Source organism: Tachypleus tridentatus, chromosome 13 (genome assembly GCF_004210375.1).
Source record: "Tachypleus tridentatus isolate NWPU-2018 chromosome 13, ASM421037v1, whole genome shotgun sequence".
NCBI lineage: Eukaryota > Metazoa > Arthropoda > Merostomata > Xiphosura > Limulidae > Tachypleus > Tachypleus tridentatus.
In genome coordinates, this window is record NC_134837.1 from 257,916,428 (window position 1) to 257,935,244 (window position 18,817).

Genomic DNA, 18,817 nt, shown 5'->3' on the forward strand with positions numbered 1-18,817 from the left:
ATTCACACTTACTATCACAAAACAAGTGTGTCTGTAGTGAGTATATTGGATTAGTGTGAAGAAGAATGTAAGTGAAAGTTTCTCTCACCAATCCAATGTGTCCCTTTTAAGTTAAACTGAAACAAAGATACAAAATGAAAATAAAGCCAGAGTTAAAGTTAACAAGAAAAATAAAAGAAAAAAAAGATGTAAAAGTTACTAAAAATTCATATAAAACCCGAGAAAATAAAAGTTTTAGCAAAATGATCTGAATGAAAAATAAAATAAATTTAAGCAAAAATTCTAAGTCTGAAAAAGTTCAGTCGCAGCAAATATCTCAACAAAATCTACTGAACAAAAAAGAACCTGGGTTTTAATGTAAAGTATAAAATAACACTAATGCCATGTTTGTGCAAGAAATATTATTTTACATGTGACGCTCATTCATTCATGCTCGAATGCTGAGGTGTCAGAAATCACAAATTATTATCCAATTCGTTGACAGAAAAGACAGCTCTCTCAATCTACATATAACGTACTTTTTTTCCTTCATGAAATTCAATTATCTGCCACTGGGCGAGATTATCCTTTATAAAGTTAAAAAGAAACATGGTTAAAATGCATTTACACGAAAAACTTTCCAAGCCGAAACAGAATTTAACAAAAATACAGAAATTTCAAAACATTTGTATTTCAGCAAAGAGAGTAGAAAATGAATGATACTGTCTTGTTCCACATTAATTTGCAAAATGGAGATGTTAAGAAAGTGAGTAACACATGTGAAAGTACAGCTGTAATATCAGCTCCAAGTTACTATGAATAAGAGTAAGACTGTTCATTTATTTTCGCACCAATCAGTTCAAGAGCTATTTGACCAGACATTCATAATTACGCGCTTGGCCATGCCAGGCCCAGTGTAAATCTACTAATTAACTTTCAGTGATTATGCTTGAGCTCCTCTCTACAAATATGTGCATATTTTACATTTTATTCTGTCTTAATTTCTTTTTAATTTAGTTTTCTCATCTAGTATATGTACTCATTATTTCACATAGTAAGTTCTCGAACGGGCCCGGCATGGCCAAGCGCGTAAGGCACGCGACTCGTAATCCGAGGGTCGCGCGCCCGCGTCGCGCTAAACATGCTCGCCCTCCCAGCCGTGGGGGTGTATAATGTTGCGGTCAATCCCACTATTCGTTGGTAAAAGAGTAGCCCAAGAGTTGGCGGTGGGTGGTGATGACCAGCTGCCTTCCCTCTAGTCTTACACTGCTAAATTAGGAATGGCTAGCACAGATAGCCCTCGAGTAGCTTTGTGCGAAATTCCAAAACAAACAAACAAGTTCTCGAACATCTATGTAAAATGTTGTTCGAAATATTACCATGTAGTCTGTTCACTTCTCAGAATAGCCAAGAGACTCAACTGTTACTAAGAGGCTTAATTTTACTTATGGGTTTAGTGATAGCATAATAACACTAATACCAGTGACATCCCAGCATTTATTCTACCTACAATCTCTCTTCATCTTATCCTTAGCTGATTTTAGTGTCTTACAAGAAAAACAAAGCGAAAGTGTGTGTGTGTATTTTTCTCATAGAAAAGCCACATTGGGGTATGTTTACTGAAGAGAATCGAACCCCTGATTTTGGCGTAAGTTACAGGTATATCACCGGAGGACTATACTCTAAAACAGACTCGTGTCGACAACACACATTTCAGTTATTCACAAAGTCGACTGTGTTTTATCCTTAATAACAACACACACACACCATTGTTTAGTTTGTTGCTGTTGTTATTTTTTGCTTTCACTATGGTCTCCCGCTAGTACAGCGGTAACTCTACAGATTTACAACGCTGAAATCAGGGGCTCGATTCTCTTCAGTGGGCATAACCCAATGTGGCTTTGCTATGAGAAAAATACACAAAATGTATCACACTTAAGTACGTATATATTATTTCAAACCACGAAAATATCACGTTCTACACTCGTGTCTTCTACGAATAATCTCGTTTTTTGTTGTGTTTTTTTACATTTAATTTACCTGTTTGTTTCTTTTTTGAATTTCGCGCAAACCTGCACGAGGAATATCTGCGCTAGCCGTCCCTAATATAGCAATGTAAAACTAGAGGGAAAGTAGCTAGTCATTACCACCAACTCTTGGGCTACTCTTTTGTCAACGAATAGTGGGATTGACCGTCACAATATAACGACCCACGGCTGAAAGGGCGATCATGTTTCAGTGATGTCGAGAAAACCCACTTGTATAGAAAAATATATATGTAAAAACGACTCGTTTGGGTTTGGAAAAATTTTTATGTAGAGGAGCGAACAACGTTTCGACCTTCTTTGGTCTCTTTGTGAGCCTGACGATGACGATCATGTTTGATGTGACTTACGAGTCGAACGCCTTAACCAACCTATCTCTGCCAGGTCTGATTTACCTCAATAACATAGAATATATAATAATTTAAATACTACACCCGTATTTATTGCATTTAGTGTTTGTGTTTTCTTATAGCAAAGCCACATCGGGCTATCTGCTGAGCCCACCGATGGGAATCGAACCGTTGATTTTAGCGTTGAAAATCCGAAGACATACCGCTGTATTAGCGGGAGGCTAATATTGCATTTAGTCCCGTTCAACATACTAGTGAAAGCAAACATGATTCATCATTTATAGTCAGTAATACTGTGTTTATCATTAGAAATACGTGTTATTAAAAAGTTAAAACACATTAAGCAGTTATTTTACAGAAAAATAACGACGTAGAATTAAATAAGTACAAAATCTCATAAAACATTTTTTTCCTCCCGTATTTGTCCTCCAATTTAATAATCTTACCGGATATGACATTTACATGTTTAAGGCGTGGTTAACATTTCAAAGATGGCGGCTGTGCTGTCATCGTGTGGTTGTTTTTTACGTTTGAAATATGGCCCTGATGAGCTGGAACAATTTCAAAGAAGTAAAAAAATTGATAAAATGTTGGAAGAAGACAAACATATTATTCGGCGGGAAGTTAAATTACTTCTTTTAGGAGCTGGTGAAAGTGGTAAAAGTACTTTTTTGAAGCAAATGAAGATCATCCACGGTCATAATTTTGACGATGAAACGTTGAAAGAGTTCAGAAGTGTTGTTTATCAGAATATCATTAGAGGAATGAAAGTGTTAGTAGATGCAAGAGACAAGCTAGGTATTCCGTGGGAGAACCCAAATAATTCTCAAAATGCCTATAATATTTTAAGGTTTGATAACAGCACAAACTTGGACTCACAAACATTTTTAAATTTAGTTGGTACTGTGAAAAAATTATGGCAAGATAAAGGTATTAAAACTGCTTTTGAAAGGAGAAGAGAATTTCAAATTGTAAGTTTGAAGTTCTTAATAATAATGTATTTTTAGACTTCTAAAGCTAATTGCTGTTCACAATTCAAATGTTTAGAATATATGATTAAGAATGTATACTGAAAATTGTGTAATTCTAACTTGTAGGTCTACTAAGTACTGTTGTATATCTGCAATATTTCAGTATTTGTAAAATAACTAATAACTGTTGGACTAGTTTATCATTTTTTGAATACTTCAAAAAAGACATACTGAAATACAAAGGTTTGAAATCGTTTTTGTGTTTTATTTTTTGGAATTGGTTTCTAATTTATTAGTTAAGACTCAAAATAGCTTCATCATCATTGAATTTAAGGTCCAGATATTTTAATTGTAGCAGCAGTAAGATTTGCTTGTTTGTTTTTGAATTTTGTACAAAGCTACATGAGGGCTATTGTGCTAGCTATTCATAATTTAGCAGTGTAAGACTAGAGGGAAGGCAGCTTGTAATCACCAACCACAGTCAACTCTTGGGCTACTCTTTTACCAACAAATGGTGGGATTGACCATCACATTATAATGCTTCAATGGCTGAAAGGTCAAGCATTTTGGTGAGATGGGGATTTGAACTTGTGACCCTCAGTTTACGAATTGGGCCTAACAGTAAGAACTGGCTTAACACTATCAAATAATTTTTCTACTGATGTTGAAAGGAATTTAAAAAGATATATAGAATTTTTATATCACAAATATTTAAAAAATGTTAATTCGTAACTAAGGCCTCAGTAATTAGTGACAAGAACATTGTAGCTTGATTTGTTACTAAAATAAGGATTTGATCTTTCTTGTCACTAAGGAGACTCATCTTGAAGTTGCCAAACAACACAAAATCCCGTGATTATCTGTATGTGTGAAGTATATATAAATTTTATTAACATAATGAGTTCATACGTATCTTATTAATGTAAATGGAAAGTTATTCATACTTGTTGATCAAACAAAATTGTATGAGTATATCTTGTAATGTTGTCTTTTTGGATAAATTTTTCATTTAAAGTTATTGAGTTTTATATCATAGAAAACTTGTGCCAAAATATATATTCAAACAATTCAATTGCATGTTATTATTGTATCAGTGTTTTGATAAAATGCAATCTTATATGTAAATCTAACAAAAATATTTATGTTTTCAAGGCAATTTTAATATATCTCATAAGATACACCAGAAGAGACAGTTTATCAGGAAACTTACTTTATTTTGTGAATTTATTTAGTGATAAATAGTCAAATAGTGCAGGCTTTGTGTAACATAAAATTCTTTCAAGAGTAACAATTAATTCTTCAGGATATTCAAATGTAAATAAAGAAACTTTGTTGTTTATATTGTGCTCTATCTAATATTCATTCTCATGAAAGGAGGACTTGCAGAGAATGTAGTTATGGTTCTGATAATAACGAAAGCCATTTTTATTCTAGTGTTAACCATTTGTTGCAGTGGGCATGGTGAAGTGAACCACAACTATCATCATTGTATCTTATGACATTTTCTCTTCTAAACACAGGCACTTTCAGTCCATGTATTTAAATTACATTTTTCAAGTGATTTTGATAATGAGTAACACAATTCTTGCAAACACAAGGTTTCTCAATCAAAATCATCAGGTTTCTCAATCAAAATCTTCATTAATTTATTAACCATTCAGAATTTTATCTTGGACAGTTTTAGGGAAGACTTGTAAACTTGTCTGAAATGATGTTATTAAATAAACAAGTAACTTGGATCACAGTAATTTGTTATTAAATGTAAGACACTTGCTTGACAAATAAAGAAGTTATTTGAAGGTCACAAAACCGGATGGATATGATAACAATAAAGACTTACTGATGTCAAGAAAGCCCACTTGTAGAGAAAAATATACAGGTCAAAACGTTGTTCGCTCCTCTACATAAAATATTTTCTCAACCCAAACGATCCATTTTTACATACATACATAAAGACTTACTATATAAGAAATGTAGAATCATAATGAAAATACTTGTACTCTGTGGTGTGATATTACTTTGGAAGGTACTACAGTATTATAATCACTTGATAAGTATATATATAATGGTGTGAATCAAGTCATGTTGTTTTGTATCTAGAGTTCCAGATTGTGGTCTTCGTTAGGGTCTGTTATTGCTTTTGGTGAAAGTTCCTGTTTCATAGTTCAGATAAGATATTTGACGCATACATGTTGTGAGCCTTCATTTGTCAGTTTGGGCTAACACTTTGTGTGTAATAACTGCTTGCTGTTATCAAAAGTAAAAAGATGAAACTAAATGCATCTGGAGGTTTGATTATTTCATTTATTTATTATCATGATGTCAGTTTTTACTCATGTTCATGGAAGTGTTTAAATTCAGGGTAGATATAAGTAGGTGTTTTTAACTAATGGAATATTCATATATAAATTGTGAGATACGGATGCTAAAGCATAATTCTAATAATTTTTGCAGATAATGCAGTTACATTTGTAGCTTAATTGAGTAAAAGGCTGGTGGTGGTGGTAGTAAGGGAAACAGTTACTGTCACAAGATCGACCAAGTTCGCTTAGCATTTCTTCGAAAGAGCAACTGTTTATTCATGACAAAATCTTTACGACCGATGACTTGAAGATTAGTTATTAATACACATCTAGGTGATTCAAACTTTCATAGTGTAACAAATTAGTCGTTAGACTTTAGTGACTGCATAGGTTACTAACCACGACAATGTTTGATATATCCGATTGCCACAACCTTACCATAAAATTAAGGAATTAATTTGCAGTCATGATAAAATTTAAATTAAAGATTGAAATAACCATGAGTCAAATATAACATAGCAGTTTGGCTATTTTTATGTTTAATTCTTGTTAAATATTATGTGGGAATTATGGAACACTTAGGTTTGACTGAATGCTATGGTTCTTGATATTAAGTTCTGATCAGAATCAGACATGTAATCAAAGCAAAACTAAAACTTAACTTGTCATTCAGTGTAGTTAATTGAATATATTTTTCTTACATTCTTCTTTGTAAAGCTTAGAATGAATTTTTTCACCAGTTGGACTCTCTTAGTGTTGACAATATGTTAATCTGTAATCCCAGTGAAACTTGTATCAGCTGTTTAGGTGGCATTCAGTTATAACATGAAGATTGTGCTTGGGGATCACCATAACGTTAAATACCCAAATCACTTAGGCTGGAGTCCTCTTGGCATTGTGGTATCAGGTGATACAGTTCTTAAGACTGCGAGTTAATGTTTATTGTAAGTGGTAAATCTAGCTCAATTGTGGGTTGTTGAGCTATTTACTAGCAATCAAAATTGCCTATGGTTTTATTGTACTAGTCACTAGTTAGGCCTCATTTTGGGCATTGTGTATAGTTTTGGTCTACTTAAGAGGAACATTTAGTTATCAGAGAGGGTTAAGAGTAGATTTGCTGGAGTGGTTTCTAGGATTGTTGGATTGCATTGTAAGATCCTTCAACTTGTTCTCTCTTGAATATGAAATAGCCAGGGATAATCTAATTCAAGTATTTAAAATCACTAAGGAAATATATAAGTTTTAGACACAGCATTTTCTGTATATTCATTTCTGATGGCGATAGAATTAAAGTACCATAAATGTTATATCAGGAATGTAAGATATACTTCAACTGAGACAGTGTTTCTCCAATAAAACTAAATCTATGGAGCAATGTGATATTCAATGGTGTAGGCTGCATTGTATGATATTGCATATTGCAAGTTTAAAGAAAGGGGTGATGAATGGGATCAAGGCTAGAGTTATGGATTAGTTTTCTGTTTTTTAAGAAGGTTCAGAGTCCAATACATTCTTTAAGGGCCAAAGGACACTTTCGTGTCCTACAGTTTACTCATCTGAACCAACTAATATTACAAATTAAATGTATATATATTTACTGAAGTTAAATCTGTAATTTGATTTTCTTTTAAATTACATTTGTTTCAGTTCATAATAGTTGAAGCCTATTTAATGAGATTTTTTTGCTTTTTTATAACTCAAGAAAATCACTTTGTTAATAGTATAAGATTGAGCAGTTTTTTTCACTTATGCATGTATCACATAAAATTGAATGCATTTGGTATAACTTTAATAAAAGCAAGTAATTCTACTGTTTAATCTCTTAGAAAAAGTCTAGATTTGATTTATTTTTGTCTCTCTCTTTCTATATATATATATATATATATATATATATATGGTGGTGTTTTTTTTTTGCAGGGAGATAGTGTGTATTACTTTTTTGAGAACCTGGATAGGATAATGACACCAGTAAGTAGGATTCCGTTTCACTCAGAATACGAAGATATTATAAACATGTATTTACTCTTTTTTTTTTCCACTGTTGCTACTGCACTTAGGAGTATTTTTTTGGTGACACACGCACTTAAGTATTTTTTTGAAACAAAATATTGCAAGCATAATTTATTAAGACTTATTTGAGGGTTGAGACAATATTATGTTTGTTAAAAAGCAGTAATATCCTTTCAATTTCATATTACAGAACTATCTTCCTTCAAATCAAGACATTCTGCATGCAAGGAAGGCCACTAAAGGAATAAGTGAATTTCATGTAAATATCAACACCGTCCCATTCCGCTTTGTAGATGTTGGAGGGCAACGATCTCAGAGACAGAAATGGTTTCAGTGTTTTGAAAGTGTTACCTCAATTCTGTTTTTAGTAGCATCCACTGAATATGATCAAGTACTTGTAGAAGATCGCTGTACTAATCGCCTTGTGGAGTCAAAGCACATCTTTGAAACCATCGTCAACAACAGGTGTTTCTCTGAAGTGTCAGTCATTCTCTTCCTCAACAAAACTGATCTTCTTAAAGAAAAGTTAGAAAACAAAAGTTCTAATATTTCATACTGTTTTCCAGAATTCAGTGGAGATCCTTACAAACTGGAAGATGTACAAATGTTTATTCTTAATATGTTTGACTCTGTTAGAAGAGAACGTAAGAAACAGCTTTTTCACCATTTCACTACTGCAGTGGACACAGAGAACATTAAAGTTGTTTTTAATGCTGTTCGTGACACAATTTTACAGAAAAACATTACCCAGTTGATGCTTCAGTAATTTTTCCCAATACAGAGTTTTGTCATGGACATACTGAGTGAACATTGTATTTCATAATTACCTCTGAGTATTATCAAACTGATAAAAAGTGACAGTGCTCATAATTAAAATGTTTATTTAGATAGAGCAGAGCTCATTAATAAACTGAAAGATATAATAATTTTCACGTGCATAGTTTTTCTCTACTGTTTAGTGTAGCAACAAAGATAGTTGTAAAATTTAAACCAGTGAAAATTTTCAGTTTCGGAGTTTTATGTCAATTATTTACTATTGTTGTGAACTTGTGTTCTCGAACAATCTCAACTGAAACATTAATTTTAACGTGTACTGATAATTTATCACCTCAGGAACAGAGAGAAACTTATAAGTGTTTTTACCTTGTGAACTATTAGTATGCATTGAACAGCTACTTTTATAGTAAAGTAAAGATACACAGTAATAAAAAATCAACTCACGTACATTTCAGCACAAGATATTAAAGTACAGATAAGGTGGAATAAAGTCTTTATTTTAGAAATCCAGTTATACATCTAGAACTTTTACTATTTGTACTCCAGATTTTGTAGTGCTTGTAACATTTTGTATCACATGTAAAAACTTAAATACCACTGCCACTTGAAGGATAGGTGTTAACAGATAATATCAGTGGCAAATTACACATATATACACACACGTATGTATATATAAAGTTATTTACAGTTTGTTTATTATCCAAGTAATAGTTGCTTTTCATCTTTTGGGGTATCATATATCTGTAAAGGCAAAGAATTTCTTATGTGTAACAGACCCTAAGTTAAAATATACAGCTGTACAGTTATTCACGGATGGGGGTAATGATACAAAAAAAAACTGCTTGTGTTTAGGCTTGATGTTAACCTGTATTAGAGTTTTATTATTTGTTTGAAATATAAACTAACGTACCACTACTAAGGGTGTACACATCTGATAATTAATATTTGTATGCATGTATATTATTACGTACCAACATTTCAAGCTTATTGTGTAGTGTTTCTATGCAACATAAGTTAAATATTACAAAATTTAAGAAATGTTCAGAGTTTGTAGACAATAATCTATGATAATGGCAACTTTAGTGACATATTTTATAAATTGTTGAAAAGAATCTTCCATAAATGATTAAAGTGAGATCTACAAATATCAGATTCTTGTATGAGACCAACTTGGTCCATTACAATGTTAAACATACATAACCTAGATAGTATTTTCAAAGTTCTATTAATGCTTTGTGTGAAATAAATTTCTCACTTTAATACAATGCCCTTAAATCATTTAACAGATGTTTATTATTTAATATTTCTCTCTGTTGTCTTTGTTACTGCTTTATACTGTAATAATAATTAGTGTATTTGAATATATTGTTCATATTGATGTCATAGTCACTTATACCACTTGTTTTTGCTACTGTATTTTGTAGAAAAAAATGGATAATTTTGAACCTTGCTGATGTCAAACAAGTGTTCACATCTGAAGACTATTGCCAAAAATATTGCAAGACTTTATGATAATAATTGAATCATCTAATCTTCTTGAATTCAGTATCTTCAATACCTAATCTTTTTACCACATGTTCAAGTTTACTTTGATCAGTTGTCAGGTTTAGTTTTACCACATCTCAGGTTTTGCAGTATTTTGAATTTTGTGTGTTATTTTCACAATAATGTGGGATTTGAATATCTAACTTTAAGTATTAAAAGGTAACACACTTTGAATAATAGGTTATTGTACTTTTTATTTGGCTAATTTGCACTTATTGTTTTGTACAATTCAGTTTTATATCTAGTCTCAACTTTTAGTTTTTAAATGACAAAATAAAGTACACAACAGTAGGAATAGTTGTTTCATGAATGATATTTTACTAAAATTCAGATATACAAGTTAAGCTAATCTATTTTTATTGTTTTGGAAGGAATTTATATTGATGAATACTTGATGGTTTCCATCCCATAGTACATTACTTAACATATTTCGGGTAAACCTCTGCATTACGAAAAAATATATTTTTGCAACATGCAGGCACTTTTGTTAGTGAAATCCTGTAGGAACTTGCTCAGAGTTCTTTTGAAAATGTCTAATTTGTATAGTCAGAATATTCATCTCATATACGTAACCAGGAATTTCTCATATGAGATGGAAAGCTTATTCTGGTAAGTCAGTTGATGATTTTGTATGTATATGTGTGTATATTTCCCAGTCATTGGAAATACTCAGTGTGAACATTATTAGCTGGAGTGTAAAATAATTAACTTGTCATGTTAAACAGATGTATTCAAATTTGAATTTTTTGTTTTTCAGCAGGCTCAATTAACAAGTGAAATGTTATATTGGTAGCATAGTTTATGATATAAACATTCTTGGTGCATAAATGATTTTAATTGTTTTGTTCTACTAAAATATTTTTAGTGTGCATAGGGAATAAAGCATTCTAATAAAAATTACAGTTAATTACTACATAAATAGTTTAATCTTGTAAGTGTTGTTTAATGAAATTAAATTTGTAATTTTAAGAAAGTTCTTTAATATAGATTAAAATATTTTTATTTGTTGTAAAACATTTAAAAAATGTAAATCATTCCTCTAATTATATTGAGTACATTCCCACGAACACAAAGTTGGTTGGTTAAGTATTTTTTAACAGATGTTAAATAGAAATAGCACTCATAGGAAAGTTATTCAGTAAATATGTGTTTTGAATTTTCAATTAAAAAATTAAAGTTGTTGAATTAAAATTACATGAGTTTAAAACTTAATTATTCCAAACTGCATTGCACACAAGATTCAACAGTATTGTTAGTGATTCATAATGAATGTTTTTATTTTCAGTGAAGATTTAGTACTGTTGTGTGATTTTAAGATGTAATTCTTTCTTAAATGTAAGGGTACGAACATGTTAGTTAACTTGCATTTTATTCAGGTATATATTTTGGCCAATAAGCTTGTTCGGGAAGTAACAATATGAAGTTTCAATCCAAAATAAAATATTAATAATGAATGTGAGATAATTTTTGCAAACACCCACTTAGAAATTATGCAGCTTTACAAATCGTGTTAGTGTCCTTGTAACGTGTGAATTTTTTAATGTGTAAATTAGGCTTAATGATGCCAGATGTCTGTCTCGAACAGTCTGAGCTATCTTTCAAATGCTTGATTTTAATCGTTATTAAGGATAAATACAACGTTGCTACTTCCTACAATCCACTTAGGATTAAAATAAATGAACTTGTAATTATATTACAAAATAAAAAGATAAGGAAAACTTTTATGTTGTCGTGGTTAATGAATACTTACAATTAATTTCAAAGTTATCAAACGTTAAATTGGTTACTGTTAACTGGTTACAGAAACTTATTTTTAATTTTCAATGAAAATTTCATTACTTTTAATTAAGACTTAAAATCTAAACTTAGAGAAAGTTACCTTACAAAGTTTGAAAATATACTATTTTTTTGAGTGTGTATTTCATAAGTTTTATAACTAAAGCATTAAAAGAGTAAATTCTGAACGATTGTGAAGTAATACATAAATTATTTTTGTAATTCTAACACTGCATAAACTTAGGTGACTAATTTAGAAGAATGGACTTTGCTTACGGGGGTGATTGAATAATTAATATATAGGGAAGTAATGTGAGTGGCAGTAAGTGATGTCATTGCTTTGAATTTGTATTTCTACAACTATATCAAAATGTAACAAATTGACTGCTATGTCACAAAGCTCAGTAAATATTATAAAAACACGTTTTAAAAGCTGTGTCAATCTGCGTGAGAAAAACTGGATAACAAAAGTTTGAGTAAGACATTTTCTGTGGAATAAATCTGTTTTCTCTTTATTTTGACTGGCACATTAAAAAAAGAAAACTGTTAGAAATGTTTTAGAGTCAAAACAATCTTTCCTTCCCTCATGAAATTAACAAAGAAACGAGCTCCAAAATATTTCATCATCAGAAGGTTTTGCTTTTAGAATTTCGCACAGAGCTACACGAGAGTTATCTGCGCTTGCCGTCTCTAACTTAGTAGTATAAGACTAGAAGGAAGGCAGCTGGTCATCACCATGCGCCGCCAACTCTTGGGTTACTCTTTTTACCAACGAATAGTGGGAAGAAGACTGTTGAAAGCCTGTTTGAATTTTATAATTAGTTAGGGCCCTATCCGCACAACACGCCGTTAGAGAACGCATTGCTAGGCGGGACATGACGTCAGAGACAATGACATCCACGAAATTTATCAAGGTGTCTCAACGTGGCTAGATTTAATACAATCGGTATAAAACATTGATTCATTAGTTCTATATTTAGTTACATTTCCTGAACAGTTATACGTAAATTGTCCAGAAGAAAACGTTTATTTAAATATCATGCAGTGATTTAAAATATTTGTTTCAGTAGTTTGATTTTATGCTATCCGTACAAAATTTCATTTTACCCACGACACTTTATAATTTTATCTTTTACGAGGGTCGAAATTCTACTTCCGATTGTTATTGCTGTTTCATTTAATCTGTTATTTGTCAGAATTTTCTGAATCTGTTTCGTGCTTCTGTTAATTTAGGAGCAACTTCCAGAAAAGTGGATAGTCTGTTACTAATTGTACCTTCTAGGATTTTTCATATACAGCTATTGAGCAGTAGCTGTCCGATTTATTAATTGGTTTTCTTATCCTTGTAGAACGTTAGAATAATTACTTGCTTCTTAGAGGCCGGGATTTACCCAGAGTTCAATATGTTGAATAGTAAGTACTGTTAGATGTTCAAACAATGACTGACTACATTTTCTGAACAGAATACGCCATTCTTCTCTGGGTCTTTTTATTTTATTTTATGGACTGTATCATGGTTGCTACCGTAATAATTTAGCAAACATATGAAAGAAATGATTCAATACTTGTTCCAGGTGTTTACTGGGATCTGGGCTGTTTAGTTATGATTATTTTGGTTAAAATGCTCGTTAACTAGACTATTAAATTGTTTATTCATGTCTGGATAGTTTCATGTATTCGACATGTTTTGTATCCGTGATCTCTTTCATGAGTTTTTGTGTGAGTTAGTTTCTTGTTGGTCAGTAATTAGATATGTAAGAATTTTTGTTTCTGCTTTTGTGAAAAGTTTTAGGGGATTCAAAAATTGTTGAGGGTCTGTATGATTGTTGAGTTTGCTGCAAAAGGCGTCTCAGCTTTCTTGTTTCACTTGTTTTATTTTATTTCTTATTTTGTTGCATAGTGTATTTATATGTGTTGTTTTGTTTTGAGGAGACGGGTCTCTGGTGTTCGTGCATAATCTATAAAGTTGTTAAAGTTTTTTAATGCTGTTTAAGAGTTTTTATGTGTGTGGTTGGCACGTTTGTTTATTTATATTTTGTTTCTGTTTAGGAATTAGTTTATTTGCTGAATTTATGGGACATTCAGTGATCACTTGACTACATGCGTCTCTTTGTGACGATCTTTTGAGCACAATGTATGAGCTTATCCAACTTTGTTACATAATCGATCCAGTTCGCTTTTTTTTTTTTTAATTAAATTTTGATGTAAAAATTGGTCTGTCTTTTGGGGGGTGAAGACACACCAGACAAGTGCATAGTCGCTACCTAGATCAAAACCTACATTAATAGATTGGCACTTAAGACTGAGAGATCTGACGAACTCGGACAGAGACCTGGAATGTTACTGAAATAGTTTGGTTTTGTTGTTTTAATTTCGCGCAAAGCTACACGAGGGTTATCTGCGCTGGCAGTCCCTAACTTAGTAGTGTAAGGCTAGAAGAAGATGGGAGAAGGCATGATGAAGTTCCTATTTTCTAGTGGTTGTTGGTGATAAGTAAAGATGATGCGATTGTTGATGATGTGTAGAGGTGAAGAGTCTAGTCTAGTATTAAATTTAAATCACATTGTCTATTAATAAGACAGTGGAATCATTCTAATATTAATTCGGATTTTTAGGCTTTTCGAATTTAGAAACTAATTTCATTTTTAAATAAACTTTAATGAATCGTATTTTATAGAAACGAACTGGTTCACAGACCCTTTCAGATGGAAGTGGTACCATATAGGTCCACGCCCGAGTGAATTTTGTTGTGTGTGTTTGTAGGGGGGAGGGTACCGGAGTGATCGAACAACTATCCCATGAAATAAATTGACTGAATTCTACTACAGTAAAGGACCACATAGGACTGAATTAGCTTATAATCTTAACAGTGTTTACCGTGTTCCGAAATAGAACTTTGGAGACATTGTAAAATCTTATATGGTGTGAAATATGTACTGCAAGAGAGTGAAATATCTGGTACTTCCATATCTTGATGAAAATACCCAAGAGCTACCTTTGGCACAAGCAACCATTTTTCAAACAAATAATAGCTATACCTACTGATGAAAGAATTGCGTCATCTCTTGGTCCATATTTTACTGAGGGGTGAAATAATCACATAACAGTAATTTATCACATATTCTGAAATTACATTTGAAATATTGGCATTGAATACAACAGTATGACATGTTGAGGCTTTGTGGGCACATTGTTCCTTCCTCAGAACTAAGTACGAAAAAGACATTTTTTTTTCAAAGTTACCACATTTTTAAAGCTTCTCGAAGTGTGTTTGGCGATGGAAGAAACAATTTCATACAATAATGAAAGTAGCTGGAAATGGTGTTTACCTACAGAGGAAGTCATTTTATGGGGAATCATATGAGAATTATTAGTGGTTTTTGCAAATGCGATTGACTTCCTCTCGTACAAAACACAAAAGTTGCGATACCGTTTCTGTCGCCACACGACGCGTAGTTGAGTCGTAAAATATCACTTCTCAACCCAGGGGTGTGTAGAGTCAGAAGTTTAGTCTGAAGGAGGTAGTTGTAACTAAGACTATATATATTGGTTTGTTTTCGAATCTCGCGCAAAGCTACAGGAGGGCTGTCTACGCTAGCTTTGTTTGTTTTGGAATTTCGCGCAAAGCTACACGAGGGCTGTCTGCACTAGCTGTTCCCAGTTTAGCAGTGAAGACTAGAGGGAAGACAAATGGTCCTCACCACCCACCGCAAACTCTTGGGCTACTCTTTTACTAATGAATAGTGAAATGTAACATTATAACGCCTTACGGCTGAAAGGACGAGTATGCCTGGGGTGACTGGGATTCGAACCCGCGACCCTCAGATGACAAGTTGAGTATCATAACCAACTGTCCATGCGAAGCCGACACTGAGATAAAACAGTTTGTTGTTGTCTACTATATATGCATATAGTTTGAGTTTTATCTTATAGCAAAGCCACATCGGGCTATCTTCTGAGCCCACCGAGGGGAATTGGACCCCTGATTTTAGCGTTGTAAATCTGGAGACGTACCGCTGTTTTCGCGGGAGTGCATATGCGTATAGAAAACTATTTATAATTGCAGTAGTTTGAACGAATGAACGACATACATGCAACTGAATTAATTTAAATGTTGACGAATATTCCAATAAAGAATTGTAACCCAACTACATCTGGTGTTTTCGCATTTTAATACAGTATTATTTTATAATTTTTCTTTCAGTTGTATTTCTTGATATTAGAAAACAACAACAAAAAATCTTTCTTCCAAATTTACAAATCTGATTATTTATTATTAATATAAAATTGCATAACAAGTAATTTGGGATCGCTCCACCACAGAGGCTTAACCCCAAATTTTTGCGATATAAACCTCTATGGTTACCATTGAGCAGCTAGGGTAGCAAAGCTTTTGACAAATAAACTGATAAAAACAATTTTAAACTTCTGATTTGTATATACATATATCTTTCATTTTATCTTTTATCATCTGATGGAAAGGGCCCGGCATGGCCAAGCGCGTTAAGGCGTGCAACTCGTAATTCGAAGGTCGCGGGTTCGCATCTCAGTCGCGCCAAACATGCTCGCCCTTTCAGCCGTGGGGGCGTTATAATGTGACGGCCAATCCCACTATTCGTTGGTAAAAGAGTAGCCCAAGAGTTGGCGGTGGGTGGTGATGACTAGCTGCCTTCCCTGTAGTCTTACACTGCTAAATTAGGGACGGCTAGCACAGATAGCCCTCGAGTAGCTTTGTGCGGAATTCCAAAACAAACAAACTGATGGAAAGATATAATTTTTGCGAACTTACAATGCTAAAATAACGGGTTCGACACAGCAGATAGTTCAATGTGTTATGGCCTGGCATGGCCGAGCGCGTAAGGCGTGCGACTCGTAATCCGAGGGTCGCGGCTTCGCGCCCGCGTCGCGCTAAACATGCTCGCCCTCCCAGCCGTGGCGGTGTATAATGTGACGGTCAATCCCACTATTCGTTGGTAAATGAGTAGCCCAAGAGTTGGCGGTGGGTGGTGATGACTAGCTGCCTTCCCTCTAGTCTTACACTGCTAAATTAGGGACGGCTAGCACAGATAGCCCTCGAGTAGCTTTGTGCGAAATTCAAAAACAAACAAACAATCAATGTGTTATTGCACCAGAACAAAAACATAATTTTGTACCTCGGTAGGACAGTCATAAGTTTACGTAGTTATAACGCTGGAATTCAGTACTCGATTTCCCACAGTGGACTCAGCTGATAGCCTAGTGGTTTTGCTCGGAAACAGACAACAATATTTTATCTCTGATGGATTTCAAGTCAGATTCTAAGATGTGTAAAAACAGCATTTCAGGCTATGACCTTTTGTATCCAGCAATAAGAAATTATTTAAAACATGAGGATTCAGCCCGAATTTGAAAATAGTGTTACTAAATTAGACGTGTGTTTTTTGTTGTTGTTGTTGTTACAATTTACTATTCTTGTGGCAATGCGCTATTTTTTGTACAGAGTGAAAAATTGGCTACTTTTAATATCTTCATTGTTTAACTCATATTAATAGTTTTTGTGATTATGAAGTGATATTTTCGTTGAATAAATGAATGGTAATAGTGAACCTTGCAGTTGGATTATTTTACATTTTAATTAACAGTAGAAAGTCAGTTATAATTGTAATATTTTAAGTTGTTGATTATAAGTTAAGATTTGTTTGTTTGTTTGTTTTGGAATTTCGCACAAAGCTACTCGATGGCTATCTGCGCTAGCCGTCCCTAATTTAGCAGTGTAAGACTAGAGGGAAGGCAGCTAGTCATCACCACCCACCGCCAACTCTTGGGCTACTCTTTTACCAACGAATAGTGGGATTGACCGTCACATTATACACCCCCACGGCTGGGAGGGCGAGCATGTTTAGCGCGACGCGGGCGCGAACCCGCGACCCTCGGATTATGAGTCGCACGCCTTAAGAACAGTCCATAATACAAGTGTGACGGTACAATTGTCGATGAACGGTTTGCACGACGATTTTCACAACAAAAAGCCCTGATTTTTCAGTGACGGAATAGAGCAATTTTCAAAAGTGTGAGACACGTCCCTTAGGGGACAACGACTCTTTGGGGAGAATTCCAAAAATTACAACTTAAAAAGTCTAACCAACAAAAATCAAGAAACCTCATTAATATAATAGAATTTACGATACATCTATACAACCCATCATTGAATATACATGCCCAGCATGGATAAACACGGTATCCAAAAACATGAATAAATTACAATCAATACAAAACTGAACAATAACTACAGCACATCGTCAAAATTTATACATAACTACGCAAACATTGATAAAATATCGATCTGCTATGTAAACTTAATCGCTACTACATATATGATCAAAGTAGGCCTAAGTACTTCTCCTGTTAATATATATTTTACAAATTTAATAAGACCACTTATTACTAGATTATAAAACCCACACAAGTTTTAGGCTAATATAATAACATTTTTAAAAAATAGTTTTATATTTAAAATGTTCTTGTGTTAGTTGATAGCTAGTACATGTGTTGTTTGTGTATACCGAACTGTTCGTTTCGTGTAAGACTTTACAATACTGAACATTAGCGATGTGTGTGTGTTTTCTTATAGCATGTAAATCCGTAAACATACCGCTGTACTAGCGGTGGGCCATTAGCGATGTTATATATAAAATAAGAATGTTAATGCGATTACATACATGGACATTTGCCCTGGAAGGGTTCGGAGCAGGTGCGGTTTACTCCGGCCATCATGTTGTGTCATCATAAACCTTCACCTGTACCTAAAACCACAGCTCTGACAGTGAACCTCACCTTCTTTGGTCTACAAAGATTAAAATCCAAATAATGAGAAAAGAAGAACACTTGAAGGTGACGATAACTTAACAAAACTGTCACTTTTCTCTCAAAGAGCTCCTTAGTGACATGGCGGTATGTCTACAGACTTCTAACGCACAAATCCGGGTTTAAGTAATCGTCGTGGGCAGAGCACAGATAGCCCTTAATTTAGCTTTGGGCTTAAGTATAAAAATGCTCTTAGAGCGTTTTTTTATGCTCTCGTA

At 33.4% G+C, this 18,817-nt stretch overlaps 1 protein-coding gene across 2 annotated transcripts; it reads left to right on the forward strand.

The window, feature by feature from the left end:
* The first annotated feature begins 2,848 nt into the window (after window positions 1–2,848).
* Window positions 2,849–11,702, forward strand: LOC143237474 (guanine nucleotide-binding protein subunit alpha homolog). Of its 2 annotated transcripts, XM_076476760.1 has the most exons (3): window positions 2,849–3,345; window positions 7,566–7,616; window positions 7,849–11,702. In XM_076476760.1, the coding sequence occupies exons 1-3, from the start codon at window positions 2,866–2,868 to the stop codon at window positions 8,422–8,424; spliced, it is 1,107 nt and encodes a 368-aa protein (XP_076332875.1). In that variant the 5' UTR covers window positions 2,849–2,865; the 3' UTR covers window positions 8,425–11,702. The 2 variants fall into 2 exon arrangements, with proteins under 2 accessions (XP_076332875.1, XP_076332876.1); XM_076476761.1 differs by lacking the exon at window positions 7,566–7,616.
* Window positions 11,703–18,817: the final 7,115 nt, after the last annotated feature.

Coding starts and splice junctions, on each gene's coding strand:
- LOC143237474 (XM_076476760.1), top strand. CDS start 2,866: ATGGCGGCTGTGCTGTCATCGTGTGGTTGTTTTTTACGTTTGAAATAT. Junction 3,346..7,565: donor GGAGAAGAGAATTTCAAATT/GTAAGTTTGAAG, acceptor TTTTTTTTGCAG/GGAGATAGTGTGTATTACTT. Junction 7,617..7,848: donor TGGATAGGATAATGACACCA/GTAAGTAGGATT, acceptor TTCATATTACAG/AACTATCTTCCTTCAAATCA.